Source organism: Calypte anna, chromosome 3 (assembly GCF_003957555.1).
Source record: "Calypte anna isolate BGI_N300 chromosome 3, bCalAnn1_v1.p, whole genome shotgun sequence".
Classification (NCBI taxonomy): Eukaryota; Metazoa; Chordata; class Aves; order Apodiformes; family Trochilidae; genus Calypte; species Calypte anna.
The window spans coordinates 35234096-35250428 of record NC_044246.1 but is presented as its reverse complement, the minus strand read 5'-3'; the positions used below and the strand labels follow the sequence as shown (position 1 = coordinate 35250428).

Genomic DNA, 16333 nt, shown 5'->3' with positions numbered 1-16333 from the left:
CATAGGGTAGACTGTCAGTACTCTTTGCAATGCCCGTTTTAGACTCCAGCTGAACACCAGTCTCCAGATTTAGCACTGATTTTGTTAAAAGAAAGGAGATCTCAAGTCTCTTACAGGAAAACATTCTTTACTTTTTAAGGGAAAAATATTATTCAGCTGTTAAGCAAACGTGTGTGTCGTATTTTTAATAACTATGGTACTTTATCTGAGCATGGAGAAAAGAGACATTTCATTAGATTCTTAAATTATAAATGTGAGACAAATGGCAAAGACCAGAGGACTGTAAAAAACCTAACTCTAGAAAGAATGACATTTCTGTGAGTCTCAAGTGGTAAGAAAGAAGAGAGTACACTGAGCAACATTTAATACATAACGTGACATAATTTGGTGTTTCACCAGATATTACCTTAAATGTACAAATTAAAAACAACACCAGGGAGAATGTTGTTAAGTAGAGAAATAATTTCAATTGAAAAATTTAATTATATGGGACTTCATAGAACAGCTTTTTGCTACAGTGTGCTGAAATAACATTTTGAAAATATGCTATTTTAATCTCTAACATCAAAAATTTCTTGAAGATCTGCAAAACCATCTCCTTTTCAGATGTGAAAAATAACTCAACAGAAAACACTAAAGTCATGAATGATTTGTAGATTAGTATGAAGAAGTAGTGAGCCAAGAGAAAAATGAATGTTACACTAACACTGGCTACCTGAGTTTTTTATGACTTTTATGCATGCAGTTAATTGACACATATTATTAAGAAGTGATTTTCAGTCAAAACTTATTTTTAGTATAGTACTTTGGAAAAGCAAGATTTGAACAGACTATATTTTTGGGGAATTAATGTTATTAATGTTTAGTGGTGGGATCAAATTAATGTTAAAATTTCAAACCTAAGAAAGACTTCCCATTCCTTTGTGTACCATGGAGGCACCCAGCATTACTCAATAGCTTGTAAAATGTTGCCTGGATTAAAGGACATATGCTTGGTACCTATTTCTGTCTGCAAAAAGGTGGTGAATCTCGACTAACTCACATAATATGCCAGTGTCAATATAATAATGACTTTTTAAGAAAAAACCATGCATACGTTTTCAGTATAAATATAAATTTAACCCATTATTAAATATATAAGTAATTAGATACAAGATAGCACTTTGTAGGTGAAAGAGAGAGATTTAAGTCTTCTGGTATCCAAAGTATTATAATTTCTATAACTTCAGTAAATCAGGACATTATAATCTGCAGCTGATCAGATATGTGTTCCTGTGAGCATTATCAAGGTCTAAAAACCTAACAGAACAGCAGCAAGATTTATAAAATCATTGGGAGCAAAAAGGGAGAAGACAATGGATAATATTGATCTATAGCAATAAGGATACCCTTCTAATGCAGTAAAAAGGAATGTTGGTGTTTTATTTTCTAGAAAATGCTACTACATTCATTCTCTATCTCTTCTGTATGATTTCAGGTCATAGACTGGGTGTAAGTGTAGTACATATGCAATGTTGCTTAAAACATTTAAAGAAGTTTTCATTTAAATGAAAATAAGTCATTAAGATGAGGCTGGCTTTTAGTATGCATATATGAAAGGAAACAAGAACAGACTTGTGATTGCAGTTTTTAAGAGCCTCTAAGAAAAAATCATGTGCACATTTTGATAGTAATTTTTACTTATTATTACTAAAAATTTCTGATTTGTGGTGATGAAACAGTTATTGCTACATTTTTAGTTTAAAACTGAATAATTCTTTATTGCTACCATGTTGCATCTCAGCCTTATTGTATTACTATCCATGGAAAACTGAGGTTTTTCCTGTCCTTTAAAAACAAAAATTATTATTTTCCAAACTATTCCATTATACTAAATATGTTAATATAATGTATTTTTTTCCCAGAGGTAACATTTAAAATTTGTTTCTCCCAGACATTATTCCTTTACCTCAACTTGTATTTCTAGTATCTCTAAATTATTATATATTATTTCTGTCTTAAGAAATTCTTACTTTCAGCAGTGTTCTCTTAAACCCACGCAGAAATTTTCTGTTATGCCAACACAATTGTGTTGGAGACAGGCCTAAAAAGGATCACTAAAATGATTTAAAAAGAGGAGACCTCTGGGGAAGATAATCAGAAGTCTATTGCAGAAGAAAATTCTGAACTATTTCTTAAAATATTAATGAAGATATTAAATAAAGTAGAAACTAACACCACTCTGTGCCTTACCTATGGTGCCTAAGCAGAATACATGGTCACTCCTCTTTGTACATAATCTTGCAAAAAGAATTAATTCAGCTAAACATTTGTGTGGCATTTACAAGTTTTCTTCAAGATGACAGAGTCCTATCAATGTTTTATTAAGAAGACACTAAACATAGTTAGGAAAGAATGGAAGCAGAATAAAGCTCCATTAAATAAATCTAAAAGAATAGCATTTTTCATAGGCAGGTTGTTCTCTTTATTTTCAGATATGAGGCTGCATTCCATGAGCAGCTAAACTAATCTAAGCAGTTCATTGCTTTTGAAAGTAAAAAGGTATCGAGATCTGTCAGCTCTCTCTGCATCACCGTACTCCATAACTGTTTCTCTCTCCATTACCAATGCGCAGCCCCTGCCCTCATAAACCCTTTTCTTAAAAATCAAAGTTCACAGGACTGTAAACTTGTTGCTAATCCAGAAAAAAAAAGCATGCACCTTTTTCCCTGAGTTTATGAGATTAATTTACTCACAGAGGGCTCTGATAAGCATCCATGACAGTACCAAGTATGCCTAAGAATTAGAGGGCAGAAGAGCTGAAGGTTGGACCTTCTTCTTCAGCAATAAGCTATTAAACCCACTCAACTTCTAGAATTATGTCTCACCTTTATAAATTGCAAGATGTTAGTATAATGATGGGATCATTCTACAGGGTAAATTAGTTCCTTCCAACTATTTTTAGTTTGTTTGCAGATTTGAACTTCGGGAAGCATTAGCTATGTTTACTTAATACTATACAGGGACTAACATAGAGTAAGTGTCTATTCGGTTGGTTTCAAGGCAAGATAATGCCACAGAAATGAAAAATACTGAGAAATACAACTTGGAAGCTCTGTAAGTGAAAACTTGTGTCCCAACTATATCAGTTAACATTAAAAAATACACTTTCTCTAGCTTTAAACCTATCTCTCAAACAAGCAAAAAAAGGTTGCACTTCAAGGAAAAGGAAAAAAAATTAAACAGTTATATTAGGTAAATAAAAACTAAAACAAATCCCAACACTAAAACCATAAAAACCCCAAACCAAAAAAAAAAAGATTTTTAGTGGTGCTAGCTATGGGAACCAGCTTAATCATAGCGGCTCAGAATTTTATATAAACTAATGTTAATAATTCAGAAATACTTTCTCGATTTTATCAACTTTCTTAGTCAAAAGTTTAATTGCATTCTGACCTTTTTTAATTCACTAATGTATATTTTAAAATGGAAGTCCTCTTCAGACCTGAACTATGAGCTTTTATTATTAGTTGCTTTGTATGAGATTGTGCAAAAGAATATCTTACTACATTTTGAAATAAAATTGGAAAATACATAGGCTAAAAGAGAACTGCATTAAGTCGTCCCCATAAGCAGTCAAAGGGGTTTTAAGTATTTAAATACATTCTTTTTCAAAAAAGATAATGTTCTCCTGTTACCTAGTTCTAAATAAACAGCAATTTATGTTCCAATCTTTCACATTTGATAAGCCACACTGTTATTATTTATTATTTATTCTCTGTTAGTAGACAAAAATAAGTGCTTCAGATTTGGAAAGACCCTTGAACATTTGTTGAATAACTTAACCAAAGAAGAAGTTTATCTAGGTCTCAAAAGCTTTTACTTTATCAGAAAATAAGAGTATTATATATTTGCAGGAATTTTAAAGCAACTGTATAGTTCTATTTAATGGCCACTGAGGGAACATAAAAACAAACCAAGGATTTTAATTAGAGATTACAATATTATATTAAGCACCTGCCATTTAGCAGAGAATTTTCTGACTGCCAGTAGATCCTCTGAATGGGGATGAAAAGTCTGGAATTAATTTTGTATGGATTCTTTCACTTTAATTGTGATCAAAACAAAAAAATTGTGTAGCAAGTTACAAAGATGGTGAGTTTCTTTCTACAAAAGTAATAAGCAGGTAATTCTTTATATTTGCCTTTTGACAATGACAAGAGGACAACTTTTCTCTGTTTTGAATACAAATATTAGGAAAACCAAGTCAAGTCATCTTCTTTTACAAGTAAAAGTGATTACAGCTTCTACTACAGCTTCTACTTCTATTTGTTTTGGTATTATCAGAGCTTTTTAATTCTTAATTTTTTTTCCTCTGGATGGTATTCTTTAAAACCAGGTTCAGTATCCTGTTTCTGAATATAATGATTTCTAAGTTGTAAGCATATTTTACCTGTTAATGATTTTTTCCACCAGTCCAAAAAGGTTTGTTTGAACTTTCAATAATCATAGAATCATGGAATAGCTGGTGTTGGAAGGGACCCTAAAGATCATCTAGTTCTACCCCCTCTGCATGGGCAGGGATACTTCCCACTAGACCTTTTTCAAAGCCCCATCCAGTCTAGCCTTAAACATATCCAGAGAGGAAGCATCCAGAACTTCCCTTTGCAACCTGTTCCAGGGTTTTACCACCCTCTTTTTCTAATTTCTAATCTAAATCTGCCCTCTTTCAGTTTGAATCCATTACCTTACAGGATATCAGTACATCAGTACAAGTATACAGAAAATCTGTTCCCTTATAGAAAGTCTCTCCCCAGCTTTCTGTAGTCCCCCTGAAGGTACTGGAAGGGTCTCCCTGGAGCCTTCTCTTCTCCCGGCTGAACAACCACAACTTTCTCAGCCTGTCTTCATAGAAGAGGTGTTTCAGTCCTCTGATCCAATTCATGGCCCCCCTCTGGACACACTCCAAGAATTCCCTGTCTTTCCTATGTTGGGGAACCCAGAACTGAACACAGTATTTCAGGTGGGGTCTCGTGAAAGTGGAGAAGAGGGGGAGAATCACCTCCCTGGACCTGCTGGTCACGCTTTTTTTGACACAGCCCAGGCTACAGCTGGCTTTCTGGGCTGCAATCATATATTGCTGGCTCATGCTGAGCTTCTCATCAACCAACATGCTCAACTCCTTTTACTTAGGGCTGTTCTAAATCCATTCTCCCTCCAGTCTGTTATTATGCTTGGGATTGCCCTGACACAGGTGCAGGACCTTGCGTGTGACCGTATTCAACTTCATGAGGTTGGCATGGATCCACCTCTCAAGCCTGTCCAGGTCCCTCTGGACGGCCTCCCTCCCCTCCAGCATGTCAACCACACCACACAGCTTGGTGTCTTACCAATCAGATAGCCAATCTTACAGGAGTATTCAAAGAGTTGCCTTTCTAAACTTAAAGACTTATTCTGAGAATTCACATAGAAGACACATCTTGCTAGAATGATCTCAGAGTGAGATCTAATTTGCTTTTGTCCATTTTTAAAGAGGAGTCAACACACTGCACAGTCTGCACAGTTTCATCTTCTCTATGTATAGCATTAATTTTGAGTAAGAAAGCCTCTCTAAATTTAGTGTATTTTAGGAATAACTAAACTAAATGAAAGCAACAGCAAAGTGCTACTATTTCAGAATTAAATATTCAACACAGTTATTCAGAAATAGTTCTGAATAGTTCCTGAAACTTAAATTTGTATCCTACATAGGTCCACGGCCATAGTTATATGGAGTCAGCCTTTACAAGAAATTATTCATAGGCTTAAAATTAGAGATATGCAAAATTACGTGTATTTTGTGAATATTTTTTGGTACACAATTCATGGATATTAAAACATTTCACTTTCTTCTAGGACAAAATGAATGCATTCTGTCTGCAGAATTACAATGAAATTCAAAGTCTTTAAAAAAAAAAAAAAGTCCAACAATTACGGTTACTTTGTTCTGTGTCAGTAATTACAGAAAACAATCAAACAAAAAGAAACAAACAAAAAAACAACCGTGTGTTTTTCAGGAAAGAAGAAAATCCTGTGCTGTTTTTCTTTATTAGAGTAAATCATGTTTCTGAGACCCTCCTGCATTTTCTTTCATGAACCACTTGGTAGACAAACAAGAGTGAAATGAACCATGATATACTGTAGATTTAAACAGAGCAGAAAAGCCCTCTCACAATATAAAACTAATATAGTGCTATTACAGAAGGATTAAAATATCACTGTTACCATTTATTTTCTTTTATCCTTCCATTAGAATAATGATTCATGCAAATATAGTTCAGATGAGATTTCATAAAACATTTTTCCTAGGCATATTTTCTCATACTTTTTAATATAATTTTTATGTTTGAAAATATTTTTTCTGTTTCATGAGTAAAACATATTTCTAAAAAAATACTTGTTTAATTAGATTTACAGATAAGTGCAATGAACTGATAAAAATTAGCCATTAGATGCAAGTTGTATATTTTTACTATTCACATGTTCTTAAAAGGAGTGAGAAATATAGAACTTAATTTATTTGAGTCCTTAAATGTCAGCTAATGATGAACATTATCACCCTGTTGCAGCAGTGGGCAATCTCTAAGACTTTAGCAACTATCTAATGTAAAGTCTGAATTAGAAAACTCCCATTTGCCTGCTTCATCTATTTAAACTGCACATTAATCAATGATGGTTGCATGCCAAATTAAACAACAGCCTCAAGTAATTCTACTAACTCAGTATTGTTTTCTTGAGTGCCAGCCACAGAACTCTGTCTGAACTGGTTTGTGTCTAAATGAAGCAGTATGGAATAAGGGAAAATATATTGAATGCTGCTACATGCTAATATAAGATTGGAATAGTTCATTTGTAGGTAGCAAATTAGCAAGAAGACATAGAATCACAGAATATTTCAAGCTGGAAGTAACCCATGTCACTGTCTAAAAATAAATCATGGGCCTAAGAGTGTTGCTCAGACATTCCTTGAACTCTGCCTGGTGCAGTCACCACTTCTCTGAGAGCCTGTTCCAGTGACCAGCCACCCTCTCTGCAAGGAACCTTTTCCTAATGTCCCAGCTGAATTCTCCTTACACAGCTTCATTCTATTTCCTCATGTCCTGTTTCAACTGAGCAGTTACTAGCATCATCTAGTGAAATCCTAGTCATTATGATAGAAGTATATGCATCAAATAGCAATTAAAATGAGGTGAACTGTCTGTACCTCTTGGTCTGATTTTGAGAAATCAGACGTTATAATTCCTCTAGAGAAAAACTAAATTCTGCATTTTTTTGCAGTTGCGTGCAAATCACCTTTGGGTCTGGCGACAAAAGAAAAGAGTACAGACCTATATTATAAACCTATGAGCTTTAGTCAAGAAAGAGCTTTTCTAGGCTTGCTTGAAGACTTGTCTGAAGTTGCACTGAATATCATTCTTGATCATGGGTCAGGTCTTGTTGGATAGGCGTTCGTTTTACTGAAATATCTATTAATTGTTCCTTGTGCTGATTCAGCATTGCTATGGGCAAGAAAACACTAGCACAAATCTCTCTTCTGTACTTCAATTAAAAAAAACCTGCCTTAAAAATCTACTTACTAACATTACATAGTGCTACTCACCACACTATAGGTCTAAATCCTGCTGGTTTCATTAGAAGTAGAATCAGCTGTAAGATTACAGAACCCCACCTTTTTGTATCTATACATCTAAAATTGGTAACATGTCCTTGACAACAATTTAAAACATTCTACAAATCTGATATATTTTGCTCCTCCATATATTTTTCTTTACCTATCACTGGTTCCCGTAAAATCTTATTGTAGTCCAATAACAAAGAAAAATAAATAAATTACTGCTAACCAAACTAATTAAATAGTAGGAGCAGGTTAAAGATCAGCATTCATTTCTCAAATTAAATTTAAAAGTCTGCGATAGTTACTTAGAAGATTGGCAAGTTTTACAAATAACATCACCAAGCCTTTTAGAGAGAAACACAGCTGCATTAGAATGGAGTCATTAGGCAATACATTTATTTTGAAGCCAATTAACCTTTTGTCAGAGAAATGTCGGAGCTGTAATGGTTTCAGCAGTGGAGGTCAGCCTCTAACAGGGGCACGTATGACAGCGATTATGCTGTCTGACATATGCTGTAGACTGAGAGTGCAGCTATGGAATGAGAATCTGCCTTCGTTTGTATTCTGCTCTGCATTTTCAGGGAGCAGGCAATCTTGACCTATCCATTTAGGTAATTAAAGCTTCTATTTGGAAGTGTCCTGCAGGAAGGTGAAATCTGGGGGAGATAAATGGCTGCTCTCACTGTATCCAGCCACTTCCATCATTTGATGGAGTGCCTGAAACAGGAGGCATTGCCAGGTCCTCATAAAAACAGAGATGAATTGAGCAGGATACAATTCTCTAAGGCAAAGCAACTCTGTCATCATCCTTTTTGCAGCATATAATTTAATTGTTAGCCAAGGTAGACAGCTGACTCAGAGGCCTTTCTCTAATGGCTTCCCCACCATTGTCCATGAAATAAGAAATTACTTGTGTTTGTTTACTGGTAAGCCAGCTTTGCTTGACAGTGAGAGATATCACTTCAGGAAGCTCAGCAGGCTGTGCCATGACTTACCTTCCAAGCAATTTTGTTCCCTCTAGTATCATGGTCAAGGGCAATGGGGAAGTCTCCTCGGTCATAAAACTTGCGAAATGCTGTGGGCTGTGTTGGTCTTTCTTTAAATGCTCCTGCGAGTGGTGGCCCTCTTACCTTAAAAACAAAAAGAAAACCAAACAAAACAAAATAGTTCAATGGTAATATATTTTTAGAAAAAATCTAATTTATACGGCTCAAAATAGAAACCAATAAGAAAACAGAACACCATTGTTCTCCCAAAATATAATTTGCTTTCTTCCATACATGTTATGTTGGAAGTGCACTTTTTCAATCATCTACAGGTTTTGTTCACTGCTTTATTTTTTGGTAACCAGTTTTAGATTATCCCATAAAACTTGTTTATACTTCAGAGTATCTATCTCCCTTTCTGCAGCATTTTTAAACCTGAATAAGACACTAAGAACATGTTCATATGACGTAGCAGTTCTTGGACAAATACACATTTCTCCTTGAGAAATATTTTTCTATTTTTTCCTTTATAGAAGTAATTTGACTTGGTTTCTATCTAATATAATTGTCTTCACTCTCCACTGTCTCACTCTGGCCATTACCTGATCTCCTTCACCCTATCCTTTCCTTTGAGGAAGAACATCCAGCCCTTCAGTATTGATGGCCAAAACACTGGAAGACTCTCAGACTTCTCCTCTCTGCCTGTGTTGCTTTGGAGGAAGAAATGTAATTCAGCTCTGCTTAGTTCCTTCTCTGAGTTATTGATGGTCAGCATTTTGCTTAGCCAGGTTGTCTGAATTACAATAAAATTCAAAAATGCCAAAGCTTGAACTTTTTTTTTTCTAGCCAAACATAGTAGTAACAGCAACTAACAATTGGCATGAAGATAACAGAATTACAAGTACTTATAAAAAAATCTATTCTTTAAGCTAATTAACAAAGCTAATCTCAAATGCTAAAAGAGACCAAGAGAGCTAAACTAATCTCAAATGTCTTGAGAACTGATTCTTCCCTGAGAAACTTTTGCCATTTTTTGTTGTTATAGCCAATCACCTGGGTAAGAACTTCCTACAATTCTCTGCAAATCTTTCTTCAAAAATGCCTTTATGAGTTGCTACCTTTTATAACACATTTTCAAAAGAAGGTGAGAGTTTCAAGGATCAAAAATCGTACTCAGTATTTCATATTGTTCTGTTTGCTTCTATGGCTTCAGTGACCCTTACATGAGTTTCTAGCAGTACAGACACTCAGCTTTCCATTGATCAGAATGCAAACTTACAGCACACTTTGCTTTCATTTGTGCCATTCTATAATTTAACTGTAGTGACTACAGAGCTAAATATAACTTGCCACTTTTTTCCTCAGAATTAATATAATTTTCCACTGACTGAGGTAGAGGGGTCCAGTAGTGATATGCCTACATTGTACTTTACTAGAAACTGCTTATACGAGGGCTACTAAACTGTGACCTATTGTTGCATATTGCTGTCACATATAGGCAAGGTCTAGTAAACATACATTTGATATGCATAGCTATAACTTTTCTTAGTAAACACATCTACAGCAATTGAGAGTAATAGTCCAGGAAATGCATTTCTAACCAATGTAAATAAAGCTACACTTATTTTTCTGCAGAGGAACAATTTGTTCTGTGCCACTACTTTTCACTTGTCTTTAATTTTTTTTTATTTCTTTTTTTCATTTCAGGCAAGCCTATAAGTCACTGCTCATTTGAGGCCCCTATAAAATCATCTACATCATTTTTGTATATTTTTCACACACATGACCTTCACACATCCTTTAAAACATTATTTTATGTAAAATATTAGGAGTCAATGTTCTATTGCACTTTAAATTATTGATAAATAATATGTTGTCATGATTACATAAGACACGATCCTAATAATTTCTTGCAGACTATCATCACTAGGGGCAGCTAATACAATCCCAAATCGCATTTTATATGAAACCAAACATTTTCTTCTTCCCAACTCATGTTAGTAAATTTGCTGTGGACCTTTTCTTACTGCACGTTTACAGATTTTCTAGAAAACATGCTTGTATTAATTTGACTTTTTCTGTTAAGGAACGAAGAAACAAGAAGGATGAAAATGATCCTAGTTATCAAATCCATTCCTATACTATTCCTCTAACATTCTTCTATTGTATTTACAAAGTCTTTCAAAAATTGATTAAAAATCTGTTTATTTGTTCCTTGCCTGCTAAATGGCTGTTGTGCCTTACCCTTACTTCAGTTGTTAGAAACCACACCTTAAATAGAATGCCTAGTCTGATCTTTCAGCTTCAAAAAAAGATATGGTAGAGTTAGAGAAGGTTCAGAGAAGGATAATGGCTGAGGGTATGGAATAGCTTTTACAAGAAAAGAATAAACCATCAAATTATGACTAAGGAGGAATAAAATGAGGTTCTATAAAATCATTACTTCATGGAGAGGATGAATAAGGACAGATTTTCCACTGTCTCTTTCAATAAAAGTAAAGGGTATAAAAAAAATCTAGTAACTGACAAGTTTGGAACAAACAGAAGTGGTTATGTATTCATACAGCAAGTCATAGATTTATAGAACTCCTTGCCAGAAGTCAGTGTTGGGTATCCTAAAAGTTTCTGTACATTCAAGGTGACTGGAAAAGCTGATGAAAGAGAAATCTGCTCAGGTTTACAAAATCTATGTTATCAGTGAATAGAAATACAATATTATCCTTTTTTTTTTCACACAACACTGTCTGGTAGACCTCCTAGAATTATATTTAGCCTCTCATGGCCACATCACATTGCCATCTCATAGTTATCCTTTGATTAACTGCCACAACAACTCTCTTTTCCAGTTGATGAGCTCTACACTAATAACAGAATTTCTTGTCATTACTTTTAAGTGCATTATCTTCTATTCTGACCTGATATGTTTAATTCCATTTCTATTACACCAGTTCTCAAGGGCTTCCACTTCCATCTGTGTGACACTGTGGTCTTCGTCTGTTTTAATAACAACTCCAAACATTATGTCACTTATAAATTTCATTATGTAAACCCAATTCTTTTCTCAATGTTACTAATGAAAATATTAAATATGGTTAGCCCTGAAGTACTTCTTGGGAAGTTTCATTAATAACTTTCATCTACTATCACGTCTCATTTCCAAAGTACACGTCACTACTGTCTCCATATCAATATAGAGTTTCTTATCCTTCTTAAGCATCTCCTTATTCTCATAATGTATAACTAGCAAAGTAATGTGCATAGCCACAGATGTAGCAATACACAAAAGGGTTGGAAAGAGTCTAGAAAAAAGATGTTTTTCCCTTCCTCTTAAACATGTTTTCTGTGGTATGTAATAGGTATAGAGACCTTTTAAATACCAGGATGAGAAACTGTGTCCGAAGCGATGAAATGATCTAGAAAGGAAGGAGACTAAAATCTACCTAGAAAAAAGAAATTTCACCTCTCGGGAAAAGAGTGGAATTTTCCCTGTGCTAAAGAAATGATACCTTGCATGACTGAAGAGTTTAAACTCTAAGTTAAAAGTGAAGAGTTTAAGCTCTAAATTTATTACATGGAGGCAACTTGTTCCTTTTGTTTGAACCTGATAAAAGTAGATTTTGAGACATTTGCGACAGTGCCTTCATTGAGCTAATGCTGTTTATCTTCTGCAAATAGTTTCCTTTCCTTCCTATGATTATTACTTCAGACCATCACCATCCTATTTCGTATTCTAAATGCTGTTCTCTTATGCAGACCTCTCTGGGTCATTCTAACCATGTCACTTCATCAGCTTGCTAAAGGAAAAGTAAATGTGTGTAATTTACTTTCTCACTTTTTATAATTCCCGATCTATTTTGTCTTATAGATTTGTATTCCTATGCTTAGATTTTAAGAAGTGCTTTTTGAGACCAGGCTTCTTTATGTTTTCTATTTGCAGACTGTCACAATGCAGAAACGCCAGTCATGAATTCAGATTAATTGCTACAAAAAGTAACAAATGAGCAACAACTAAATTTTGGGACAGAGTATGCGCAGTGAGTAGCTGTCTCAAAATATTTTGGTGAGTCAAGTTTTCCAGGAAACCAAGTCAATTTTTCTGCTTTTTGCTTTTCATACAGAGGTACATTCTCACAGTAGAAAACTGTTGAACAGTTTCCTAACAGCAGAATGACCATTAACACCTCTTTTCCTCATGCAAGGTTAGCATTTCTCCTTATACAACTCATTAGGACCTTCCTACTGGCAATATGACAGTTTCTGAAGCCACATCTGGCCCATAATTTCAGGAAAAAAATGTAAAAATCAGAGGAATAATACCTGCTGTTCCTGCTGACAGTTGAAAGGATCTGATTTATCAAGCCACTTACATATCCCATGCTTCTTCAAATCTCAAAGAAATTTAATGGCTTTAATTTTTAGATTAAGACTAATACGCTTCCACTGCCACTTAGGCAGCTGTTAAAAAAAGAGAGTTTCTAGAGGTTTGTATTGAGTCTGGTATTATTCAGCATCTTTACAAATGATGTGGATGACAGAATTGAATGCTTGCTTACCAAGTTTGTGGATCATACCACACTGGAAGGAGAGGTACTATCTATACACCATGAAGAATAGCCACTATGTAGAAAGGCCTTCACAAACTGAAAGACTGGACCAAGAAGGATTGCATAAATGTAATGTCTTGCACATCAGATAGAATAATCCCAAGCAGCAGTACAGGCTGGGTGGCATCTGAGTAGCTGGGTCGTAACTTCACTGAAAAGAACCTAGGGATCTTGTGAACAGCACTAAACTTGAGTGAGCAGTGCCTTTGTAGCAATGAAGGCAGAACAAGCCCTGGGTTGGATTGGTAAGGGTATTAGTCATGCAGATCAAGGGGTTCCACTCTACTATACGTTTGCTAGGACACAGCTGAAATATTGTGTCCAATTTTGGTCTCCCAGTTCATGACAAAAACTGAAAAAAGGGGAGAGAGTCTAGCAGAGGTCCATGAAGATCGTTAGAGGTCTGGAGATCATGACAGAAAGTTCAAGAAACTGGATACATTCAGCCTAGAGAAGAGAAGGCTCGGGGGAGGATCTAATATCTTCTGGACCCTAACAGAAAGTTACACAGAAGATGGATATATCTTTTCATAAGCAGGCAAAAGGTATAAAATGCTTCAAAGGAAATTGTGTCTGGATACAAGAAAAGAACTCTGCATGCTCAGAAAAATTAAATAATTAAATAGGTTGCCCAGAGGAGCGGTGGAATCTCCCTGAAAAATATTCAAGATTGGGCGTGGCAGGGACCTGAAAAAACAAATCTAAGACCCAGCTTTCAACAGAAGGCTAGACCAGATGATATCCAGAGGTCCCTCTCAGCTGAGGCCTCTGTGATTTTATGTTGCTAAGTAAAATATATTAAAAAAATGCACACAGTGTTTTTCCTTGTGATAATGAGTTTTATCTTATGTTTCATATTGCTATAATTAATGCCTAAAAAGGTCATTCTGAAAGGATTGTATTTATTGGGGGAAAAAAAAAAGAAATACTATCTTCTACCTAACCAAAATCTTTCACTGCAAGTAATATTCCGTAGCTAGAATTTCATTTAGCAATGTTTCAAAGCTAGAAAGATTACGATTAGAGTTCAAGTTAACTAAAGGCTAATATTCATGATGGTAAAGTATATGAAGCAATAAACAGCTTCTGAGGTTCATTTAACGCCAAAGAGAAGTTCAAGAGTTTGATAATTGCAAAACTAATTTATTGTAACTCTATGCCATCGAACTATGTGACAAGATGAAAGATACAAGTCATTAAGGAAAAAAAAAAAAAGAAAAAAAAAAAGACCATATTTCTTTCATTGACTTGTGGGCATTTAAAACCACATTCTTAGACTTTTCAGTGATGGCACATTAGGAAAATGACTAAGAAAAATTATTTGACGCCAGATTAAAAAAGCTATTAACTTGACCAAAGACTGAATTTTCCAAATTTCCTATCTGAATGTCAAACTGTATACATACTCAGGGACCCAAACACACACCTGCATAGAACAACTTGTGATTTTCATGAAAAGATCAGATTCATGTGCAGTTTAAGCAAGACAAAAATTGCCACTGACACTGAGAAGACTGGTCTTTCCCTTCTCATGTACTTATATACTTCCACAGTGTACTGCCCTCCATACATGACAAAAGCATGGAGTAAGACAGGAAGAAATTATTGATTCTTCTGGGACTAGTGCTGAATTTGTATTGAACATCTATAACTGTACATATTTCTTCTCTCCTTATGCAGATATAGCTTGCTTTATCCAAATCATATTATTGATCAAGTGTTGTGTGGAAAATAAAAGATGTGATCATATACTAAGTTGTAGGGAATCAGGATATTAGGCGACTAATGTTTTTACTTCCCAAAAGAAAAGCACTGAGATTGTATTGTGTTAGTATATAATGATACAAGTATTAAAAAAACAACCAAACAAAAAAACAAAACTAAAACCCGAGCAGTGACAATGTAATCAAATTTATTTAGTTGATTAAACCACATTAATCTATTTCGACAACAACTGGGAAGAATGAAAAAATTCCTATTTTTGTTCTGCCAAATTCCTTACAGGAAGACTGGAATTTAACCAGGTCTTTTTGTGGGTTTTTTGTCACAAAAATATTTAATTTCTTTTTGAAGCTAAAGGGATCAAAATTTATATGAACAATCAACTGTATCACCTAAAAAATGCAGTCTTCCTTGAAAATACCACATTATCATCTTGAAGATCAACTTTTCACAAATAAAATAATAAATCCTATTTCTTTGTATTCAAAATGAAAAATATATTTGTATAAAATTGCAGTGTATCCACAGAATGGAGTCTACTAATGCATCTTAGTGTCTCAGAGCAGACGTGAAGGTGGTGGCATCAAGAAAATGCTTGTGTAACCACTGACAATATCTTTTCCTCAACCTCCTCTTGAACTGGTGTTAAACTGACTGTCTACCTGCTTAATGCAGCATAGTCCAATTGCTAATCCACTGATTTTCTCACAGGAAAGCCCACCACTCATTTCCCTGTATACCGGAGCCAAATGGCCAAAGAGTTGCTGCCAAACCCTAATACAGACCTCCAGTGAAATGCAAGATGAGACAAGCTGAAAAAATTACACCATGCAATGAAGAAATATTCAATCCAGCAGGAGTAAAGGCCAAACAATATAACTTGTTTGTTGACATACAAAGCTCTACTAGAACAACCAACCACAAGGTCCTCATCCATCTAATGTAATATAGCTCTTAACTTGACCAGCCAGGCATTGGCACAACACTGCCTACTCACAGTTGACGCTCAGAGGGCAAACCAAAGTGGAAAAGCCATGAAAGCCAGCTCATAGTCCTGGAGTTAGTATGCCCAAAGTTACTTTTATGCTTCTATACTTGTAACATAGACAAACCTATCAAGGTAAGTCCAGCAATCATGTATTAGAAAACATCAAGATTTTGGCATTTAGCTACTAACACGACAAACTAATAGCATAATAATAGTGTTTGGTGATATATTCACAGATTTTCTAATAATCATCTGTAATAGTAGTAAAGTTTTGGAAAAACAACTCTTACTGAGTGTTATCAGAATCTTCATTAGACATTCCCATGAGTGTCTACTCTGACTGGTAGTAAGCAACATAACCTGTACTACTCTGCCTTCCTTTACTGATCCTAATTTGATT

General features: G+C 34.9%; 1 protein-coding gene across 2 annotated transcripts in view; it reads right to left on the bottom strand.

Annotated features, from left to right (window-relative positions):
• PACRG (parkin coregulated) overlaps window positions 1-16333 on the bottom strand; it is a 217751-nt gene that overhangs the window by 162063 nt on the left and 39355 nt on the right. The window contains exon 2 of one of the 2 annotated variants that reach the window (XM_008504997.2): window positions 8629-8763. The exons of the other annotated variant lie outside the window; for it this stretch is intronic. Within the exon in view, the coding sequence (XP_008503219.1) occupies window positions 8629-8763 (135 nt within the window). The remainder of the gene's footprint in view (window positions 1-8628; window positions 8764-16333) is intronic. 2 annotated transcript variants of the gene reach the window in all.